This window comes from Mastacembelus armatus, chromosome 6 (assembly GCF_900324485.2).
Source record: "Mastacembelus armatus chromosome 6, fMasArm1.2, whole genome shotgun sequence".
NCBI classification, from domain to species: Eukaryota; Metazoa; Chordata; class Actinopteri; order Synbranchiformes; family Mastacembelidae; genus Mastacembelus; species Mastacembelus armatus.
Window position 1 is genome coordinate 5922043 of NC_046638.1, and position 24111 is coordinate 5946153.

At 40.2% G+C, this 24111-nt stretch overlaps 1 protein-coding gene across 4 annotated transcripts; it reads right to left on the reverse strand.

The window, feature by feature from the left end:
- Positions 1-605: 605 nt before the first annotated feature.
- Positions 606-24111, reverse strand: tead4 (TEA domain transcription factor 4). Of its 4 annotated transcripts, none has more exons than XM_026310435.1 (11): positions 23980-24111; positions 13463-13527; positions 12117-12179; positions 10659-10793; positions 10190-10233; positions 9866-9927; positions 9544-9674; positions 8700-8873; positions 4559-4699; positions 3018-3170; positions 606-1549 (listed from the first exon to the last, which is right to left on the reverse strand). In XM_026310435.1, the coding sequence occupies exons 4-11, from the start codon at positions 10758-10760 to the stop codon at positions 1436-1438; spliced, it is 921 nt and encodes a 306-aa protein (XP_026166220.1). In that variant the 5' UTR covers positions 10761-10793; positions 12117-12179; positions 13463-13527; positions 23980-24111; the 3' UTR covers positions 606-1435. The 4 variants fall into 4 exon arrangements, with proteins under 4 accessions (XP_026166220.1, XP_026166219.1, XP_026166216.1 ...); XM_026310434.1 differs by having other exon boundaries at positions 12108-12179; XM_026310431.1 differs by lacking the exon at positions 23980-24111 and adding an exon at positions 23105-23123 and having other exon boundaries at positions 12108-12179.

The following is a 24111-nucleotide window of genomic DNA, read 5'->3' on the forward strand; positions in this document are numbered from 1 at the left end:
ATCCAGGAAACAGAATAATCAAAAAAACTAATCAATACTGAAAGTAATTATGAGCTGCATATTTACTTACCCATTTGTTTCCTCACGTCCTCTTGAAACTTTATCTCCACCAAACACAATTAGTTGTAATTCTTTTCACCTGCAAGCAGCTCCTCGAGTTCCTTTGTGCATTGCATTGTGGGGAATGTATGCACATCGACAGCAAACTCAAAAATCAAACATTTAACATGCATAATGATATTCTTTGTGTATTTACTTTTTCCAATGTGGAGTACAACAAAGGCAAATGTAAAACCTGCTTACAGTTAGTATGTAGGATGGAATTTAAAGGAAGCTTCCTGCTCTGAATCGACTGCCTTAATAATAATATACATGCCATAACTAACACATTAACATGTGCCTCTTCATAACTCTCTCTATGTAACCTGTAATGTGCATTATGTAACCTGGAGATTGCCACACTTAGTTCTGAGATGTATATAGAATGTACATGTATATAGTTAGGTATAAAACCTACATATTTGATTTTATATGTCATTGAAATTACTCGTAGCAGTGAGTGACAAGAGTTTTTACAGAATTGAGAACTCAGCAACAAAGGGGAGTTATGTAAGAAAACACTTGTATTTTCATTTGACACCTCAGGCTAAGTAACAGTTACAGACAACCTCTGTAATGAGCATACAGATCCATATCTGGTTCAAGTTAGCAGTGTTATGTGCCTTTTGTTTGTAGTCAGATAATTTTCAATCAAAAACAGTAAGACAATACAAGAAATATATAACATTAACATCAAACAAGGTTTATACAATAGCTCTTAAATCATTTTAGCCTCTTACTTTCATAACTGTTTAGAGGAGATGGGTGTGGCACTGTACATCATTACTCAATTTCTAAAATAGCACAAATGATTGGCACCAAAACAGTGATATTTTATGGATGTGCAAAGGAGAGAATCTACTTTCAATTACTTTTCCCCATTGTTGTTCATACTTAAGTCACAAGGTGGCACCTTGTGGTAGCCAGACCCATTTGTAGCAAACATCCCCTGCACATGCACATGTGTAAAAGAATCAAAATCAAAATCAAACACTAGCAAAATGAGATGAAAAACACCACCAAATGATAACTCTCTCATGCAGGTCTTCTTGGCTTAGTTTGGCTCCTTTGGTATCGAGACCACAGTGTATCATGGTCCTCTTCCTTCTTTTCTTGTCACAAATACTGTTTCAGCTTCAGCAGTCCCAAATCCCCCTCTTCCTCAGCAGTAGACGGGTTCCTGGCCACTGACAAAGCCAGTGTTTCTATGGGCTTCTGACTGAGTTGTGTGGTTTCAGCTTTAAGCTCATGGAGGAAGCAGTCCATTGTTTGTTGTTCACTGAAGTGCTACACTGGGCCTAGAACAAGTACTGTAAGTTCCAACTGTTTGACTGTGTCAGTCTTTGACTAGCCTGTAAATATGATGCTGTGCGCCGTGTTCGCTAGTGGACACTTCGAAGACGTAGGCTATGCACAGCAGGGTCTCCAGTGTGTCTCTGTTAGTAACCACCTGTAGAAACACAGACAGTCCTGTTCAGTCATACCAACATAAAAACCTACTTAAACTAATTATCCAGCAAGATAAACAAATTCATGCATAAGGAATTGACAATAGCAATAAATAATTTCACACTTCACTTCCACCGAAATGGTAGTTAAAATATGATGACTATATATTATACCATACTAGGCTGATTAGTTTCTAAAACACAGCATAATGAGTGTGACAATGCAACAAGCATAAAACATGAACACAGCTTCCTTGTTCATTATGCTCAGTTGCATTGCATTGAATACAGCACTTCACTACTACAGCAGCCATATTGATCATTGTGCTCTGCCTAAAAATGTGGAATATGTGTGTGTATGTATCTGTATGTGTGTGCAAGCCTATGTCTGTGTATGTGTATCTGTTTATGAGCTGTTCATGGTTAATATGAGCTAAATCAGCCCACTGACAAACCTAATTACATGCTGCCATGTAGTCGTCAGTGTGGGCTCAATATGGTCATTGTCCCTTGGCCAGTAGGAATGCAGCCGCCAATGGAAGGGACACTAATGTGTTTGAACCCTGGTATTGAGGAGCACTCTGTTACTATGGTGATACAGTGCACCCTATTCACTTCCCCAAGTCTGATTTCTCAGGAGCACACCAACTCATTCAGAAAAGTCCAACTGACAACAATTAAAATGAAAAAAAATAATGCTTTAATTCTGCAAGAAACCTTTACTGAACATTTACTGTCCATAGGCAGTGAAGAAGTACTGTCTGTCATGGTTATCCATTAGAAATATTACAGCATCGCCATAGTTATTTAAAAACCAGAGAATTTTTCAGTTTTATAAAACAGTGGGATATGTGCAAAAAAGCACTTTGTATTTGAAGAAAGGTTTTTGCACATATATCAAACATCAACATGGCCCTGTTATCACCTCAGAATGGCATGAAATGAACTACATGAATGATGAAGGACAATCATATCCAAAATTCCTTTTTTGCCCATCCATCCATTATCTACCGCCTGTACTGGTACATCCAGGGTCACAGGGGAGCTGGAGTCAATCCTAGATGACAGTGACAGTTTAGAGTCACCAGTTAGACCAACCCCAAACTGCATGTCTTTGGACTATGGGAGGAAGTAGTCTCCAGAGTATCTGGAGAAAACCCACGCAGACACAGGGAGAACATGCAAATTTCCCAGGTTAAAATGGGATTTGGACCTGGAACTGATTTGACTATGCAAACCACCAAACCACTGTTCCACCTCTTTTTCAATCATGATAAGCTATCTATGCTGCTAAGCTTTTGTTTTACCTTCAGAGAGAGCTAGGCAACTTATTTGCCCTGCTCCCAGTCTTTATGCTAAGCTAAGCTAAATGGTTTTTCATCTGGACCTGCTTTGATAACTTGAATAGGACAAAAACAGAAACATCTTCTATACACACACATAATGTATATCCCTGTTTCCTGTGTGTACCTGTAGGATAGTGAAGTTCTCCAGTACGCTGTTCATCATGTACTTCTCTGGCAGGTGTTTAAGTTTGTGGATGAAGTTGATCATATATTCACATAATGGGGAACGGTGGATCCGAAACACATAGCGGCCATTTTCAAAACGTGCATACTCCGTCTAGAAAAACAGATTCAAAGTGTGCAATATATGAGAACATGCAGTATACAACAAAACTTACTAAACCTTAAATGTAAATCACTAAAATGTTAAATCCTGTGCATTTATTACATTTTCAGCCAATTAAAAAATTAAATAAATTAATTTTAAAAAGAGAAATGTTTGACTTATTAAACTAAAATGGAAAGGCAATATTTAAGAATCCACTGCAATAAAAATCAGCCCACCCTTCACTAATGAGTCTCCATTCCTTTTTATTTTTTTTAAATTTAAATGTCCACCTTTAGTTTTGATGACACAGTGGACGACGCAATTTACAGACAGTAGAGATTGTACTTTGAAACCTACACTTTCCATGTTCATATTTATATTATATACTATTAGACACCTCACTTTAAAATAGTTACAATTATTGTTAAAATAAATAATTTGCTGATATTCTATTTGTTGTATTCATTTTTGCTGTATGATATAAGTCATATCATAAAAATAAAATAAAGGCTAAAATGTTAAATCTGTAAAAAATACAGGAGTGACTAATACACTGAAAGTCAGTTGGATGGATTGGATATGAACATCCACGTGCTAAGATATAAAATGCGTAATGTAATATACATAAAGCAGCATATGGCATGCCAGATACGAAAATAAATGTATTTACTGTGACAACTGTAATCAAATGATGAAGTATCATCATGTGGTCTACTGAGGCACAAGGCTCTACCTCGGAATAGGGACGTGTGTGAATGTGTTTATATTGTACAATCCATCAGCAGTGGGGGTTGGAGGGTAGGGTAACTATTGTGTCTAGTTAACAGGAAGCATAACAGTTAGTCATGCCAGGGAGATTTGTGAATCACATCAGTTTCCTGACCACAGGTCAGTGGTAATTGACTGGAATCCATCTCTACAAGAAGTAGTTAATCACTCCTCTGGATGATAATAGTTTTTGACATGGCCATGACTGCTTCATGTTGAAATATAACTACTCTATCAAGCAATCAGTGATGCAAACTTGTTGAATTGCATCCACTTATACTATATATGCTGATAACTGTGGGAACTCTCAACTCTCCAGTGTTGTTTTTCACAGAATGTACACAGATATTTGTTACATATATATATATGTGTATATAACAAAGAATAAACTCAAACTCTGAATACCATTTAATGCATTTAGAGAAAATTAAGATACAATGATGATAAAATTAAAATAAACAGAGCAAAATAATTACATCAGTCACCAAAGCTTTAGTTATAATGTTCTAGCTAGTTAATTAGAAATGCTGTGTGAATTTCTATATTAATAATGTTAGATCCACTAAAAATTAAATTCATTGCTGATGTTCAGTTTTACTATTTTTAACCCCCAAGTATCTTTAAATTACCTCCACTTTCTCCACCACCTGCTTGCCAAAGGAGCAGACTTTGGTAGATGAGGTGATAATCATGTTCTCAGAGCTCTCATACTGACTGGAAACACCATAGAAGAAGCTGCTATCATCTTGCAGGTTTACACTAAGGTCCGCCTAAAAGGCAAAAACAGATAACCTGTCAGGATCAACATGAGTACACACCTGTGAGTCTGACCCAAAAGGAAACACATTAGTGACTATAGTAGCCTGGAGACACATGGATGAGGATTGCTGCTTTTCTCATTAACACATAACCCCCTTTAAGTGGAGACATGTGCTACAGTACACTGCTCCATACAGGGCATTTGCAGTCTCACACATATACACCAGCAGCTCCATATTTCAACAAAATATCGGTTTTTTCTACTCAAGAAACGTGGGTCAGTCTGACAAAGACGCATCACCAAGTGTGATGGATCAACAAAGCTCGACTGTGAATTGTTGTAAAGCCAAGAGGCATCCAAAGGCCAGTTCACTGCGGACCTAGTGTAACACTGTCAAATATGGCCTCAAGATTCACAAGATGCCCTGTACCTCTTTGTGTGTGTGTGTGTGTGCTTTATTTCACAACAGTAGCACTGAACATGTTTTCAAGCTGTGACGTATTTGCACATATTAAAAAATGTCTCTCCTTGACTTCCTATAGTATGTTGAAAATATGGAATCAGAAGTTCCATTTAAAGGCAGTCAAGCTTCAAGTTTCTTCATCCTCAGGTGGACGGAGACTCACCTATGTCTGATCCTCTGACTAGTTCAAGTTTGAATTGAAGTATAATCTAATTTTGAATCAGACTGAGGTGCTGTCTCCTCCATCAGACAGCTGGACTGTTTTACCTTTTCCCCTGTCGGGCTCTATCTCCTAATGGGCCATTGAGACAGCTCAGCCTCCTCTCATCTCTTCATCACCCCGTTCATCTTCATCCCTGGCTCATGTAATTCCTCTATTTGTCTTCATCCCTGGGGCCTAGTGACCCTCTCCAAACTGCCATTCCCTGCTTCCCTAACAGCCTGCGAGGGAATTCATCCAATTACAATCAGCAGTGTGCAATTGGCTGATTAGATCATGGTGGGCAGGCTGGCTGTGTAACAATTTAGCAGAGCCAGCTCAAATCGGATTCCCTCGGCACTTAAAAGGCGTGAGACAATCCGTTAGGACAGGGCCACAGGCGCAGAGGGGCTGAAGAGGATGGCGGGGAGAGGGGCAAAGCAGCCGGTGGCCGACAGGGGGGTTTGCTGGAAATTCAATCTAGAATGCCATAGCTTTGGAGGTAAGCCAGCCGCCTGTCACCGTCACCATGCCAACCTGCACCTCAGCACACCCCCGAGTCATGACCTGCCACGTGGCTATGTCACTGCAGCAACATCAGCTAGGCTCTTCCCATCTTTTACAATACTATAAATTAGGTTACTGTATTTACAGATATGGGGAGGATTTCATTTTGCTTATTTTCATGGCCAAGAGCATCTCTTGCTGTTTTTTCCAGTATGGGTGTTGAAATGCCCAGCTGTTTTGCAGCATTTCTGTGTTTTGTCATGGATGCCTTGAGAATTGGAGGACCCCCTTGGGATACAATAAAATGAACAGACTGAGAGGGGACAGTGTTATGAGCTTGTTTTCCTCTAGCTCGGAGTTGCATATGTCATAAGTGTTGACTCCACCAGTCTCTGACATGAATCAAGAGAGCAATATTTAACTGATGAATGAGTTGTTGATTACATGCTACCCACCAATTCTCCTGTCATCCCTATCTCGTTCATAATGTCTGTGTCCCTATTTTTATTTCTTGCTCTTCATTGCCATCTTGCTCTCTTTCTCTGTGTTATATAGCAGGGCTGCCCATCCCCTCTTTCAACCTCACCCCTGAATAAAATGCCATGGCTCATCCAGCTGCTCTTTCTAAGGTCTGGAGAAGTCAACTTTCAATACGTGTCACTCACCAATGTCTTCTATCTCCCCACAGTAAATAATGTGGCAGTCAAACATGTGAGAAGGGTAATGCCGTACATACATTGCCATCTGGTAGACTGAGATTGCCAAGCAGCACTTTGTACTTGACATTCACAGTCTGGCACTCTAAACCACAGCAGTCAAAGCTATATTATATATCTGCTTTGCAAGTCACCAACAACCTCCACCTAGTGGCTAAAATGTGATTTTTAGTATTAAACATCCATCCATCATCTATACCCACTTATTCCTTAACCAGGGTCACGGGGATCTGCTGGAGCCTATCCCAGCTCTCTTTGGGTGGAAGGAAGGGGTACACCCTGTACAGGTCATCAGTACATCACAGGGCCACATAGAGACACACAAAGACAAACAACCACACACACTCACACTCACTCCTATGGGCAATTTAGAGTCAACCTGACATACATGTTTTTGGACTGTGGGACTGTGTATCCCAAGGGGGTCCTCCAATTCTCAAGGCATCCATGACAAAACACAGAGTAAACCCACACAAGCACAGGGAGAACATGCAAACTCCACACAGAAAGGCCAGGTTGCGAACCCAGGACCTTCTTGCTGTGAGGCAACAGTGCTAACCACTCAGCCACCATACTGCCCTAGTACTAAACTGCCCTAAATTATTTCAGATATGCAATTATTTAAACCTAAAGGTGATCTTCCTGGATGTTTTTGGTACACCTTGTATGCACAACTAGGCTGTCATAGATGAATGACTTAGGTATGACTGGAACAGCCTCACCAGTCCCACAAACTGCAGATGAAAATTATAGTATACGAAGAACATGATAAGCATGATGTCTACCCCAAGACAACTTATCAAACCTTTCGAGGCTTTCATGGCACTGAGATGGTGCACACAGTCAGCCTGCATATGTTCTATGTGCTTAAAAACAAGTATTTATTAAGGTCTATTAAGGTCCCGACTTGACAGCTAGACTGTCTCTTTGACTCTAGACTGAAAAGCCAGTTTCTTTCAATTTATTGATTCTACTCTATTTTGAATCCCTGGACAATAAGAAATATGGTTGGTGATTAAGAGGTCTGGAGTTTCTGAGAAAATATCTTTCACTAACTCTACTCATTCATAAACCTGATGCCATCCATCCAAATACTGCAATGTCAGTTTGCCAAAAATAACAAATAGCAGAAAATCATGTTGAATAATTTGTGACATATTATTACTAAAGGTCAGGCCACAGATGATTTGAAGAGGCATTTATGTTTTATATGTGTAGATGAAGGTACCCTGAGGTAAAGAAGAGGGTTGGGTTTGTAACTGCATACAGTATGTGTTATGCATGATACAAATACCAAAGGTCTTGTGCTGAGGTAAAGTAAGGTGACCAGATCAGAGAAATTAACAAAGTGGATGTGTCAAATTACATAATCATACGCCCTGTTTCTCTCTCTCTCCCTCCCATTCACTTTTTTGTGCCCATTTTCATGTTTACAATAAACATTTTCCCAATTCTTTCAATGATATAACACACTACTCAGTCTGTCTGCATCTTAAGTTGACTTTGTCATTGTGCTTCACTTCATGCTTCATATTTCTCAATGTGTAATGGTAAGTTGGGTGTTTCTCTCTGCATGTGTTTTGGGAGGGCTTATCTATAAATAAGTATATTGGAGGGGGCATGAGGGTTGGACTCAGTCTAATAGCACAAAAACAGGTGCTGGAGCTCACATTTCCCCTAGTGAAAGATCAGGCCTGCCACTCTCTGTAAGGTTGCTGTCACAGATGATCTTACCCACACCACATACATGCTGTACATCAGTGTCTTCTTTTCTGACATATAAACCACAAATCCAATCATGGGAGCAATGAACTTACATTTAATCTAGGCCTAAAGACACATGTAAGGTCCTTTAACTCCATTGCTTAAGCCATATCAATACAGTTAAGACCACTAGGCCTTTAACAACTAGCAGGTGCTACAAAACATTAACAAGACCATTCACTGAACTATCATTTCACCTTCTCGCTTGCAGAGGATTATATGGTCTGATGATGTATGAAACATACTGTACCACACACATTGTCACATACATTTGTAATTTAGAATTGAAATGAGGATCTATTGATCTATTGATGTATCAGTTGAAATTAATTAAAAAGAATTCAACTAAGCGCAGCTTTACCCAGAACTTGACGAGAAAGAAAGCGTTGTGTGGCCCTTTCTCAAACAGTTCCTTCAGGCCACCTTTCTTCTCTGGGAACTTGTCATAGATCTGCCTGATGTCCACCGACTCCAGATAGGGGTCACTGTAGCTCGGGTTGGACTGGCCAATATGCACAAACAGGTGCTTGTTGAACTGGAGAGACAAAAGTGCATATCAGGAGATGAACTGAGCCAAAAATGTCAAATGCCCAGATTACTAGATTGTCATTAACACCAAGTGCACGGTTAGGCACTTCAGGACATCTGTCACACTGGGCCTGCTGTTCCATTGCATCACATTTACAGTACTATCCTGTCACCTGTCTCAAGGGTCCTACACTTTTGTCCCCACTTGCACTATTTATGATCATGTGATGCGCTGTTGTGTACATTCTTATTGTGTTAATACAGTTCATTCTGTGATCCTTGAGGAAATATTTTTACTCCATATCAATTTATTGTTTAGTACAACTTGCTCTCTGTGCATAAGACAGTAATGCTTTGGATTTATGAGAGCATTATATAAAAGATTTTCTTATTTAGCAACCAACTAATTTACCATTGAGTTATATTAATAAGAAATACACAACTGAAAAATAGTAATTTAATGTTATGACACTAACTGATTGCCACAAGCTGACATTGTGTCTTGTGTTATATTAAATTGTTCTTGCAGATAACAACTAATGTGATACAATTGTCAGTAAAGATTTCTGGTGCATAATAGCTTTGTAATAAAAAAACTTATGTGTGGAGGGTAAAAACCCTTTTGGATCATGGGTAAAACAGACTAATCTCTATTCTTGTATCTTTAATCTACTCACAGTCTCTGGGTCCTGAGGTTGCTCTAGGAAGGCAGAGAACTCCAGCATTCGCAACTTGGAGCTAGCAATACTTCTACCCTGCCAGGGGGGGGCACCAGGAGACATGGACAGGCTTGCTGCGCTTTCATAACCTGCAGATGAGAGGACACTGAGCATATAAACATTTGATTTGAGTGTGACAATTAAAATTTGAAAATGCAGTGATCCTGCTGCTCTTTCTTTGAGCTTTGTGCAAGCTCCATATAATGAGCCTAGTTGTCTCATCACTTTGCCAGAATGACAGCCGTCTGTCAACACTGCAGAGGGGAGAAAGAGCACCCACCTGTTATGGGGGCTGGGCCAGATGCTTGCATGGCGTAACTCTGCTGGGAGAAGGGCTTAATGCTGGAGAGACGAGACAGACAAGAGGTATGTTATGCACAGTCTCAGCCTCATGACCCCATATCACATACTAATTGGACTTTCTGACCTCTAAAGACACAGGGGGCAGAGTCGTATGGTGAATGTCAGACAGCTGAAGACTTTTATTTATAATTGCACTGAGATTTTTTAATTTGTAATGTCTGATATAGATCAGATGGTTAGTAAGATGTTCACATGAAAAGTTACTGCTTTATATTGCGGAGTTTAAAGAATGGCTACTCACTCTTCATGGCCACCTGGTTGACCTGGAAGTGCTCCATGCCAAAACTGGGAAAAACAAAGGAGTAGAAACTGTTATTAAGCTCCACCTTGGCAATAATTTTCACAACTGTGTGTATTATGCACTTGAAAATAAAAGCACATAACTCAGAGTTGTTAAAAATTCCACTTTAAATGTGCATCCCAAAGAAACAATTCTCTGAGGTCCAAATTATCTCTACAAACTAAAACTAAATATAAAATGTTCAGGGAAGCTTCTTCAAATCTTTAAACATCAGACAAACTGAATTACAAAGAGGATCAACAGTCGCAACATAAAAATAAACCAACATCCAGGGAAACAATAAACATGTAAGGGTATGCTAACTGGCATTAAAATCACATACATTGGGATGATCTCAAAGGTATTTCTTTTAGAAATGTGGCTACTGTCATTCATCTGATGCAGTAGGGGCCAGTGGCCAGGGACTCACCCCACCAGTAGTGGGATATGCTGGCCTAGACAGGCCCTGCAGAGCCATCTTGTTCTGGAAGGCTGTGGGTGAAATAATCTGGGCTGAGGACATGGTGGCCATACTCTGCAATGCCTTGTCTTTGGCCGCCTGGTCCTGTAGAAAGGGACAGAGAGCAAGAATGAAACAAAGAGACAGGCACAGGAGGGAGTGCGCTCATCAGACTCCATTTAAGTCAGTGCTGCACTTCACTGGTAACACAAGGAGAGCCCTAAAAGGGGAAATGAAAGTCTGAGGCCAGCTTGCATCATTGGTGAATCCCTGCCAGGCACAGAGCTGAAGAGAAGGTGATATTACATTCAAGTTTATTGCTTTGGCAGAGGCAACCTAGTGATGACAACTAGCTTCTGTTGGAGGTCATACTGACTGCATGGAAGGCAACTGAGTTATATGTTAAATAGTGGTATCAAAATTGTTAAATGCTGATGCAATTAGAGTTTAAAATACAAAAAAGTCCGAACATTGTCTATACTGTGCTACATTTTGAAGTGATAGAGCTTTTGTTTTGAATCCACTTCTTGAGTAGTTTCCATACCACAGAGGACTACAAGGACTTGGCGCCCAGCCCTCATGGGCAAGGCCACACGGTGCATTCTTTTTCCCAGAACTGGCGAACACAAGGGCATAGCTGAAATATGGGGGTACATGTGGTAGGGATCTCAGTTACACTAAAGACGTATTTAAAAAGGCCTGTGACAGGGGCCAACCCTGTGACCAATACTGGGACCTGCCAGCTAAACTCTCATGGCTACTTTCCAAAGGTGAGGAAGAGTCCTCTCTGCTGCCTACTGTGAGTGCAGGTATGTGAGTATATGTGGTTGAGATATGTAAACTGAAAAAGTACTCAGGGTGACAGGGATGTGTGAGGTTTCAACATACCAAACACGAAAACTTTATTGAGGTATTTACCAAATGTAATACCTGGAAGGAATAAGGCAGGGATTAATCTGTTTCCTGACAATTGCATTTGGTTCATCCTGTTCATAATTGTGCACAGTAAGCCTCAGGCTTCAGAAGTAAGTTCACATTTCATGGAAATGTGTCAGCATCCCATTTTAAACTAGCATCAATTAGAGGGCGCAATTAAAATAGCCAGTGCTTTGTGCCTTTGTGTTAATGGAATGTGAAAACGTCAGTCCAGGAAGTAGGAATCACAAAATACGTTTTAACAAAACATGACACTTCAATGTAAGAGGAAAGAATAAAGGGTAATAATGTTTTCATCCTCTTTCCATATGGTGCTGCTCAACTATATTAGAATTACGACAACCTCAGCTGAACATAAGCACCATGAACTAAAAGTCTGTAGGAGTCGATTTTAAATACAGTATATATATTTCTTCTTCAAAAGTTTCAATTACAATCGTCAATCTTTCAAATTTAGGTAATATAAAGAAGAAGTTGACTCACGTAGCGTACCTTCAGCTTCACCTGGATCTCTCTGGCCTTCCGTCGGGCTAGAACCTGGATGTGACTGGACACCTAAAAGGCACAGACAACAGACATCACATCAGAGTTAAGCATTGCATTAATGTGACCCATTTTCAGCTGGGTGCCAGTGCATTGTGGTCAGCACTGTTATTTCACAGTATGAACATCCAGGGTTTCAAACCTGACAGGCACTGATTCCTTTAAGCCTTTAGTTATTGATCTGGGTTTCTCTACATCATTAGGTATTCTGTATCATTGTAAATGAGCAGCCACTTCTAGAGAGAATACCTCGATTCATAGACACTTTATCTATAAATTGTGGACTGACAAATATCCAGACTGAGATTACTTTATAAATCTTTCTGCTTTATGCACATCAGCAATTCTTGACCAAAAGTCTTTCGATATCTCTTTGTTGCAAGACATGATTCAGACTGTAAATAGCAAACTACAAACATTAGACTGTTCTTTTGTAAGTCAAAGTAGCTGTAACTCACACCTCCAATCTTGTTTCAGTCACTGGACTCCAATTCTGCTAACTCTTGACTTCAATTCACTTTTGTTTACAATATTAGGCTTGTGGTTTATAAGTTTATTCAACTTCCACTGTGAATGTTTGAGTAATATATTTAACATGGACAAGAACAATTCAGTGAAAGTACCTGTACACTGAAATCTGTACAAATTATGTGGCTTATTTTAAAAGTCAAGGTAAAGGTGAAACATTATTGAACCATCACTCAACAATCAGAATTGAATTTACATTTTTAAAAATGCTTCGTTCCTACTTAACATTTTCTGTCTATCTGAACATCCTTAAGAAGCAACACCACAGTGTGAACCAGCAGCTCTCCCTTCCACCTGTCCCACTGTCCATCTTCTGATCTGTTACTGCTTCACTTCTCTCATCTGCACTTGTCTCTTTTGATTCCCACACCGACTCTGCCAGACAACTTAGTAGGGACCCTTTCTCTCCACATCCATCACTGCCCATACATCAGTTCATATCAGGTACCGTAGTGAGGATAAAGTTCCAAATCCCTTGCCCATCCCGCCTCAGTCTCTCATTTAGATCAAGATATTCCCCAACTTCTTTACCCTTCTAACAAGCACCAGGCCCATAAGGTGATGAAGAAATAACACCGACATTTGATCCTATAGCCTCTGCGCATTGGGTCCAGGGCCTAATTCAATCATCAGTCACCCAGGAAAGAAAGATGGGTCTGGGGGGGGGGGGGGGGTACCAGGGTGCTGAGGTATCACTCAGCAAGACAAGGCTTTCTTAAGGGGTTCAAAATAGTAGCTGCTTCAAATAGCATTTCCAGAGAACTCACCTGTTTCCTGGTCCGAGTCTTCCCTGTGCGAAGTTTGATGTACCGTGCAATCAACTCATTTCGTCCTGTAAAGGGCCAGAGAACATTAGTTTAGTTTAGTTTTAGGTTGTGTTTCCTTCAGATTCAGTGAAAACCATAAAACATAAATTGGAAAGGCATGAAAGAGATTAAATACACAAGGCAACAAATATTTAACCAAAATCTTTTAAAGCTTTACGTGTTTTTCTTACTCTGCTGTTAAATTACATGGAGAAAAAAATTATACGAAAAAGCAAAACCTTTATTTTGGCCATGTTTTATTTGAATTGAAAGAGGAGGCTTGATGAGGAGCATGTTTAATGTGTGAAGGAATTAAATGTTTACCAAAGCTAACTATTAACCCATCATCAGTGAGCCTGCTCTGCATGCCTGGCCAACCTGAAGGCATGAGCCAGAGGAATGAGGAAATGCATATGCACTTTATATCTCTGTCCATATATTTATACAAATGGCTGCAGGCTGCTGTCATTGAAGTCACTGTATAATTAACTTATATATATATATATATATATATATACATACATACATAAGTGTTTGCATGCATGCACATACAGATGACTGTGCAAACAAGGGTGCCCAAACCCAGAGTCAAGGCTATTAACTGGGTCAATGCCGAAAATTGTGTATGTATTCTAAGTATATACATCAGTCTGTCTGTGAGCTTGCATCAATATCAGCCTGAGCCCTCAAGTGTACACAGGAACTCATATTCTCCATAGTGAGTATGTGTGCGCTGCCACTGCTGACAGACAGGTCACATTGGCAGAGCAGGTGGAGGCTGCAGCCATGCGATCCTCAGACCGGACTCAGGACAGACACAGCCAGTGACCAAAGGGGGCCCAGTCTGGTGAGGCTGCCAGGCAGCTGGTGTGTGTGTCAATGTTTATGGAATACGCCTTTATGCCTGCAGTAAATCTTGGTCTTGTTCCCCCCACCCCCACCCAGGGTCTCCAGTTACTGTGGAGGGCAATGGTGATGTGGCTTCTTTCACCTTCTTTTCAAAAACTAAACCACTAATTTAATGGCTAAAATGGATGACACAAACTGCTAAACCACTGCCATTTGCTGGTTGAAGCTTCTTAAATGTGAGAATTTGTTGTATTCTTTTGTTTTATAGCAACATTAACTGAATATCTACGTTTTGGACTGCTGGTTGGTCAAAACAAGATAAATAAATAAGCTACACTATGCTTTGAGAGGATACTCTCAAAGACACAACTGACATTTGATAAATAAAAAAAATTAAAAGTTTCACCTAAAAATAATAAATAGGGTAATTAGAAATTAAAATAGCCATTAATAGGAGCTCTTCATTAGAAATTACATTTACAAAGAGCCAAAGAGTTTTTAATAAAAGGGAGGACAGACAAAAAAGACCAACACATTCTCATTATCAGGTAGAATGAATCACACAGCCCTTGCACTATAAAGGAGATCTCAGGCACCCACAGAGGCCACACACACACACACACACACAGAATCATGCAAAAGTGTGTTAGACTTTGCATCACCTCTTAAACAAGGTCATTTTTCCCTTGGCACCACATGTCCGTGTGAATTAACACATAGATCAGTCAGGACACACAATCTGGTACAAACCCGTCAGATTTTCCCTCACATAGTGACGCTTGGGTCAGATCCTACAACGCTCTACAGACGGGCCAATCAGATGACTCCAAATGGTGACAAGAAAAAACCTGATACCCTGCTGGCCCCCATTAGATATTTCTTCAGCCAATAAAAGTGATCAGATTTTGCAAAAACAGCTTCGTCCACGTGCTCATATGAACTGATTTTTTTTTGGTGTTGGTGTTCAAAGTGACAGCATTTCAGTCAGGTATCTCCCTCTATAAAGTGTGGATTGCAACATTTTTGAAGAGTGAAAAGAAACCTAGCAAAGGATTTGCTTAAGAAAATCAAAGTTTTGGTTTGGGTTTCCCAGTTGGACCACCCTTTGCCTTTGTATTCAGTAAAGTAATTGCTGAGATCGAGAAATACAGCAACAGAGTACAATGTAGTCAGACAGAGCATAAAACACAAGCAGTCAGATGATAATACAGTTTAGTCAGACCCTTTATTCCAAGGTCCTGGAAATACCATGTTCAAGGACTGCCTGCAGTACTATGGGGCCACTGTGTGGAACCATGATCATGATATGTTTTATATTTGCTGTTTTGTTATTATCAATGCATGTACAACTCCTTGTAAAGTAATACTGACACTGAGTGGATTATCCTGGTTAAATAAAGTAAACACTGGTGTGAACTTAAACCTTAATGATTTGATAAGTAAAAAAATGATTTCAAAGCAACATAAAAGCCCAAAAAGTGGAGCAAGTACTAAAAATCTTCACATTACACAACACAGTGATATTATCCTGGAATCAGTGAATAAATCAGTCTTGGTTTAGAGTGCAAAAGAAAAAAAAGTGGTTGATATTAGTCTTTGTAAAGTTCCAGGCGCCTGAAACACACATACTCACACATTACCCAGCTGAACTGCTTTTGTGTGAGGCTTTTGTGGACTAAACCCCTCTCTCAAATTCTGTCTACTTCAGTTTATACACACAGTTGCACACGCAGATATAGACATAAACTGACACACACTCACACACTTCAGCCTGCAGCATTTCTTCCATCTCAATCTTATTTTCCTTTCAGGGCTGTAACTCCTCAACCGTTTAGTCTTTATCGGGAGGTACACTCGCCAGCCGATTGTTTGAGGCCCTGAATGCATATTTCTTTAATTCCCCAGGGATTAAGAAAGTGTTCCACATTTCCTCGCAATCAAACTCTTGAAAAGACGAACAGAGAGCTTTGTCAAACTCCTCATAGTACCTGACCTCAAATGAACATTAAGTTGCTTGTATCGAGTTCTTCACATTACAGCAGCAAGTTCATCCAGTTTCCAGCAATTTATCTTCTGCAAGCTTCACTCAGTGTACAGTAAGATATACATTGTGTTTCCAATCCAACAGGGATTTTCAAAGTGGTAGACAAAGATGTGTGAGCGTGTCTCCACAGATGAATAAAAAGTTTGGTGAATACAGAAAAGTAGCTCCACTTTTCATTTCAGTAAGCCCACATTTCTGAAACTATGGTATGGATTTGCAAGTCTCTCCAGGGCTCAGGTTGCTGTCAAATTAACTCTAAAGTATTGTGTCAAGTATAAACATGTAAGCTCCAGGAAATTAGGGTTGTAAAGCTTCTCTTTAAAAATGCTAAACAGAATGCATATAAAACATTTATTTTGCCAGTGTTTTCTATATTTAGTTAAAATGCTTGGGAATAATGTTGTATAAAGGTGTGCTACCACAGTTAACAGAGGGGGACAAAGTTTTTTATCTATATAATGGTGTCTCTATTCAAATTGATTCAGGTACGTATGTGTTGCAAACATTAAACGACTTCATTAATAGTCTGTCAAAGGGCCTTCGCTTCATGTTCTCATATCAGATGCCCTGCCACTCCTAGAGTGAGTGCTCGGGGAAGGGCCCATCAAAAATACCACCCAACACACCCATGAGATCAGAGAGGGGACTCAGTCACACAGCAATGAGATCATGATATCCAATGGGAGTAACACAGACACAGAACTTTTGCCAGCCAAGGCTGCGTGAAAGTCAGTAGGAACATTATACCATCAAACACTAGTCCACAGTTTGATGTTGTTTATCACACTGCCTGCAGTCACGGACTTGTCTGGGGGAAATCTGATTCTGGAAAAAATTCTTAAGGGCATGACAGTGACCAAACACAGCAGAAGCAAAGTTGTGTGTTGCAGAGTTCAGGGGATCCCACTGGACTGAACTTAGCAAACAATTTCATTTGTGAGTTTATAGAGAAAATTTCTGACTGGTGCATGTTGGTTAAGTTTCCAGTCTCTGCTTCTGATTTATTTGTTACATACCATTAAATATTTATTTCCACACTGCCACGTATAGCCTGTCTGTGGCTGTCTTTCTCATTTTACACATATGTCTGAACAGAAACTGAAAGCATATTTCTCACAGACTGCCAATATAAAAGAGGCATCTGTTCACATTGCTAAGTTACAAAATATAAAATCTCTATACGTCAGTGGAACTGTTTTGGTAAGGTAACATGAGGATATATAATCGGTCACATCACAGCCAATACTTGCCTGCTTTAGGTTATATTGATGCCAAAAACTATACCATTCAAAAAGCTGAGGTCATAAGTTTAATAATATTACACATCTGTATAAAAAACAGTTGTGCAAACATAAATCAGCATCAAGTCTGTGCACATTTCTTTACATTCCGACCAAAAGGCATGTTTAGGCCAAGATTGTGCTGGTACTTAAAATGAATGGGCTTGTTTTATCACAAATTTAGTATCCTAAAGTCAATTAAAAACCTCAAAACATTTTAATCCTGGAGCTGAGGTAATACTAAGTGATCTTACAGTTTTTTTAAAATCAGTTGGCCTTCTCCTCTCCTCCACCTCAGGCCTGTTGTTAGAGGTCATGGAGAAGTGGACAGGGTTAGGGAAGGCAGCCTGCAGTTTCCCTTCCAAAATCAACCCTTGAGCCTGGTTGTAAATCTGCTGTTGCCCAATACGGCTGCAGTCATCACTGTTCTGGCCTGGTCTGATCTCTTTTTCCTTCTCAGTGTCTCTCTCACCACTCAGTGCATTCCTGAAATTCCGATATACTGACTGGTCCACACTGGGTTCTGCATCTGCTGCTTCAATGGGTAATCCATTGCGTCCATGTCCTGTATGTCTTTGCATGTGTTTAAACAACACCACCATGTAAATATCTGCCCTATTGCACAGTATTTAAAAATGATGATGACGACACATCAGCCAGCCATACGTTTTTACTCCACAGCCCATATGTGCAGAGTGTCTGCTCAGGAAAACAAAGGTCACATTTAGGCTGCAGGAATGTCTTGGCTGGGTGTGATTTCCCCTACTATAGAGCCTGATGCAGCATATTGAGCTCTGAAAAGCGCTCTATCAAGCCTCAATACCAGCAACAAGTCAACACTCAACAAGTATTACAGAGTCAGACACCAAAAAAATAAATAAATAAAACATACAACCGGCATCAGTGTGGAAAGTGTTTCTGACAAATCATTTGTGTAATGATATGAATTGTGATGTGATGGAATTGCTTTTCCCCATCAGGACAAGACATGTGGAGACATGACAATATGATAGAAGAGCCTTAAATCCTAGTAATTCTTCAAATAAATCACAAATAAAGAAGGAAATCATAGACCTAGAAATCAGCACAGTTTTAAAGTTAAGTAAACACCAGGTCCAAGAACTTTGAAACAAGAAAATAAATGGCATTGTTCTTCCCAGGGCATTATTGAGAAATTATAAGAAAGTTCTGCATAAATAGTAGATCTATAAAGTTAAGGGTTTTCTCATGTCATTCTCTTATTACCTTAGCTTCTGTCAGCTGGTCTCTGATAGTCACTCACTGGTGTCATTCATGCTTGCAAAAACCGCAGCTTCCTCTGGGTGACTCTCAGAGTCGTGCAATCATCAGTATGGTAACCAGTTGCACTGGTGTCCAAGCCAAGCTTGCACTTAATTTCTGGCAAAGTATAGTGTTTCTAGCAGAGGGGTAAATTTAACAGATGTTATGTTATATTAACACAAACTGCCATGAGTGTTTTCACAATTACCAAGATTTATGCCAAGTTAGGTTGTGTGAACCTCGACGTATGTGAATTTTATATTTAGATCAACACATCTCTAACCTGTTTGGATCCTTGTGTCTTCAAGTTTGCTCATCTGAGATGTCTCGATAATGTGATAGCTCTGTCACTCTCAGTCTCACTGCTCAAGATATCTTATGCTTATGATGTGAGGTAAAGAGGAGTCAGAAAGAGATAGAAATGGAGGGAGCAGTACCTAGATTGCAGAGGTTCATCATCAGCAGAGGGTTTCCTCAAAAACTCTCTAGAGCATTTAATCCCACGAGAGCCTGGAGGGCTGTCAGGACTAAATTGTAGGGGGTTCAGCTTTATCCTCCTGATTGTGTGAGCCCTGATCCAGGAACACTCCCCACAAAACAACATATGATAGAGACTGTGGTGTCCCTCATCAGCATTACCAAAATCCCTCAAATGTAATGCTAATAAAAAAATTTAAAAAAAATGCGGGAAATAACCAGTTAGATTAACTATACAAGGCACTGCAATTAAGGCAACTTTTCCTTCCCAAAAATCACTTGGCCACTGGGTTGTGGCTTGGAATTTTTGATGCTACATAAATTTTAGTGCTAATGCCAAAATGAAAATTTTTATTACAAAAAGAAAAGAAAAAAAGCCAAATCAACTGTTAACGCCCAGTGAAAAAAGCAATTACTCAGGGGGATCCAAGTAAAGAATAAAATCGTACATGTCTGAACTCAGGCTTTGCCCATATAAAATAGTGATACTATTAACACTGTTGATCAAGAAATATCTGATCAAAGAATAAGTTAACAACATTACAGACACTAAGAGCCACATGTCCTGTCAAAACGTGCTTTAGTAACAGTAAAGCCTTTCATATTCTGTCATAGCGCTCCGCCAGGGTGCTCATTCATTCAGTGTTAGCACTCTGACTACTGACACTTAATGAATACACACATAGTGAAGCGAAAACCAGTGTGAGGTTCAGCACAAGTCTATTATCAAAATTAAACAAATTCATGCATCCCCTTGACCTGGTAGTTTAGATGCTGACCATGTAACTGCAACACTCTTGTTTGAGTAGAGCCAGAGACTTTGCATGCTTTTCCCCTCCCCATCAAATAAAAAGACAATATGTAGGAAAAATGCATTGCACAACACTTCTCCAGCATCACAATTCACTTTTTACATTGTGGTATAGTTTTTGTTTTAAAAATGTCAATGCATCAAGGCATTAATTTGATCATTTTGCCTTAATTTGATTTAATGTACATCCACATCAGAAAAATGTCTCTCCAATTTCTCTGCCTATTAATTTCAGCCACATTGACCAGGTAAACTTATGAAAAGTAGACATGCACATCTTCCAGCAGAAGATGGTTATGAAAGATCACCACTTGAAAAACACAGGGGTCTGAACGCTTCTTCAAAGGTCAACAGGCCAAGGTCAAATCTCTCACTTTACTGCCAAAGTTTGGACCTGGGTGAGAACTCACTCTTGCTTTCCGCTGACCTTTATATCACATTTCTAATGGGGATCACTTGAGGCGAAAACATATTTGCATCGCCTGACAAAAACAAACAATAGGCTGACATGTTGCATAAGCGAAGTTCAGCGGGAGCATGATTCATTGTGTGGGTATTCTTTCTTCTGAAATGACAGAAAAACATGCCACTACGGAGGGAAGCTGTGTTGATTTTGTCCAGTTTACTAACACAAGCAATATATTTTTTCTATAGGAAGTAAGAGCAAAGACCTCATGATGTGAGAAAAGTGATTGTCTCACAGATGTTAGGAAATCTACTTTGTGGCAAACAGACAGCTGCATAAATGTGATTTACTGCTAAATAAAAACGATTAAAAAAACATCATTAAATAAAACAATTACGGTTGCAAAAGTGGCACATAAATTAATATGACAGTTATGTGGCAGCAAATAAACAGGGAAGATAATCATATTTCCAGTGCCACATTCTTCTAGGGAGAGCTGTCAGCACATTGCTTTCCACTGCACTACAAGTTTGGGACTGTTTTTCCATTATTGCAGCATGAGGCCTTCAGTCAGACCACAGGGCAAATCTCTTGCTGAGAGCCACACAAGGGAGGAAATGTTTTCCTTGGCAGATGCATGTCGAATTACCACTGGAGCGCATAACCGCCACAATATCCGTGACACCATCCCTAATAAGCAAGCTAATAGGTCTGTTGAGTAATGGATGTAATGGAGTGCTATGCCCAGCACTGTGGAAAAAAATGTCGAATGTACGCAGAATATGGGGTAAAAACATTCCATTCAATTCAGGGATTCACAATGGAGAAGGCGACCTGAACACATTCCTTGTGTTTCGCTGCTCGGAGACTCAATATCATATTGTTGAGCAAAGAATGGCATTCATTCCTCAGAGGAGAATTCAACCTAAAATTTTGAGTATGTTGCTCTTGGCCAAGAGACACACGATTATTTTGCTAGGAGTTTGTTTTGTCTATGTGTCCATATTTAGCCTGGGCAAGGAGACTAAATAACATTTCTATAACCATAAAGTCATTGCTTCACCATTTCATATGTGCCTTTAAAGATATTCTCAGCTGATATTTGATTTGGCTACCTGATTTAAGACCACCCATCAGTGCTTTAACAACATTAACAACACTAAAAGACCTTCAAAGCAGCTTTGCATTGATTGTGGTTACTTGAATAACTTGAGCTCTTGGCCATATGTGACCCCAGGAATGGTGTTAAAAGGGGAAGACTGTGGAGCTACCGGGACTGTAAGGGGAGGGCTGCTGGGGCTGCTTTGGGGCGATGGGGGCAAATCAGGCCATGCACGGGCTCAGTCTTCCCTTAGTTCTTAAGTCATAAATCTTGGCTGTGCAGCAAAGCTGTCAGGTTGAACTCAGAGAGCAGCTGGAGGTGAACTGAAAGGCAGACAGACTAACTGACAGGGCGAGAATAGGTCATTCACAAAGGATAAAGCAAGCCAGGCAGTCAGGGACAAAGATGTGAGGAAGGTAAATCACAGAAATGCAGGGAGTAGAAGATACATACTCCACCATTTTCACTCTGAAACTCACATATAAGCACATAGGGGACAGTTGTGAGAGAGTTCTGCTGGGCCCCGAGGCCACGCAAGACACCACTGCCCACCTTGGTGTTTATTTGTCCACCCCCCTCCTCCCCTCCAGGCGCTCAAAGGGTAAACGTCTATTCTGGTTTAGGGTTACAGCCGAGCTGCCTTGAACCCTTAGGCTCCCAAGCACACATGCCATTCCTGGCGGGCCAACGCACTCCCTGGCTCACATCACCTGCCCCTGACCCCCAGAGGGAGGAAGGGACACCTCAGTGCCTGGCTTGCCAATCCCCAGTCACCACCACCTTTGCCCAACCAGCCCCCAATCCCCGTGACACAGACTGAGCCACCTGCCCCTCTCTTCTCTGCCCCCATCCAACTATTATTACAGGCTTTATAAGGGTTTAAGTTCAGATCAGAGGATGGCCATGACCGCAAAAGGTGACTAAGCTAGGCTAGGCAGAGCTAACAGGTTAAAGGAGATGTCTGGCAGTGTTACAAAACAAGGTGATGACAGAGGCTGTCTGATAGCACCACTACCTCTGTGCGCCGTATTTTCCACTGGCCAGGTCCATTCTCAAACAACTAGGCAGGAGAACATACCATGGACAAGCCATCTGTTACCAAAAATCTCTCAGCAAGATGTCTCACCTTCGCTACACCTGTTTGGCAATAACATTACCAAAAGACTTACAAAGGAAAGACCTGAAGTACAATTATTTTGTTGCCCCTTTACCCCAAATAACTGATGAATTAAAGGTAATACATTTTAATAAGGGCACAACAATTAACAAGTCTGTAGCCAGATAACCCAAATAATGTGATATCTGATCAAGAAAGAATCAGTGTCAAAATGCCAGCACAAACAACATACTCACGATTGGAAGTGAGACTTATCCCTGCTCTTCTAAATCTGTTTGGGGTAAGCAATTTATAACTCATTTTGGTAACAAGATCACTGTGTGTCCTCCACTATTACAGCCAGAGGCACAATGGGGAAAATATCTGGTCAAAACAAGTCACTGAATAATAATCAGGGTGAAAATCATATATTAAGTATATATGTATATTTCTTTTCCTCCCCCTACTTTCACTGTCATGCAGACATTTTTCTGAACATGCCAGTCAATTCTTTTTATTCTCAGCTAAATATTATAGCTGAGGTGAATAGACTGAAGTCTGCATGAGAAGCATATTAGAGGTTTTGTGTATGAAGAATGAGTGATTAGAGAGTGTGCGCCTGTTTCTGACACATCATGTCATCATACTGTACATTACGGGACCAAGTGGAGCTGACAGCTGTGCAGGAAACAGGAGTGATGTGAAACATGAACACGAGGAATGGTGGTGAATGGGTGTGTGTGGTGGGGAGAGAGAGTATGTGAAAGAAATTGTCTGACCATATGAAGTACAGTTTATGGTGGGGAGTGTGCAAAACAAAACAAAAAAAACTGCATGGCATAACTTGCGTTATGTAGTTTCCAAAAACTGCATGTTGACTTGCTGTTGATTCATTTATTTGTCTACATATTGAAATATTGAAAATATTCATTTGTTCATGTTGGGTTACTGGATAAAATGTTAATTTGACATTTATGTTTTGAAAAAAATCTGAATTTCACACACTACAGAGAAAATTAACTTCCTGACTTGCTTGAATTTAAGGAGAACTATCCCCAACCTTGGTCTTGTGCTTATCATCCCAATTTGAGAAGAAAAAGGTACACAGATGACAGAGTTGGGCGTACCGTACATCTTGCCCTCATCAGAGAGGATGATCTTCCTGCGGCCACAGGGAGGATAGATGGCCAGGGCCTCCTGGAAGCTCTGCTCGATGTCGGGGCTCCACACGCCCTCTGCATCATTCTCCAGGGGTTTGTCGAGC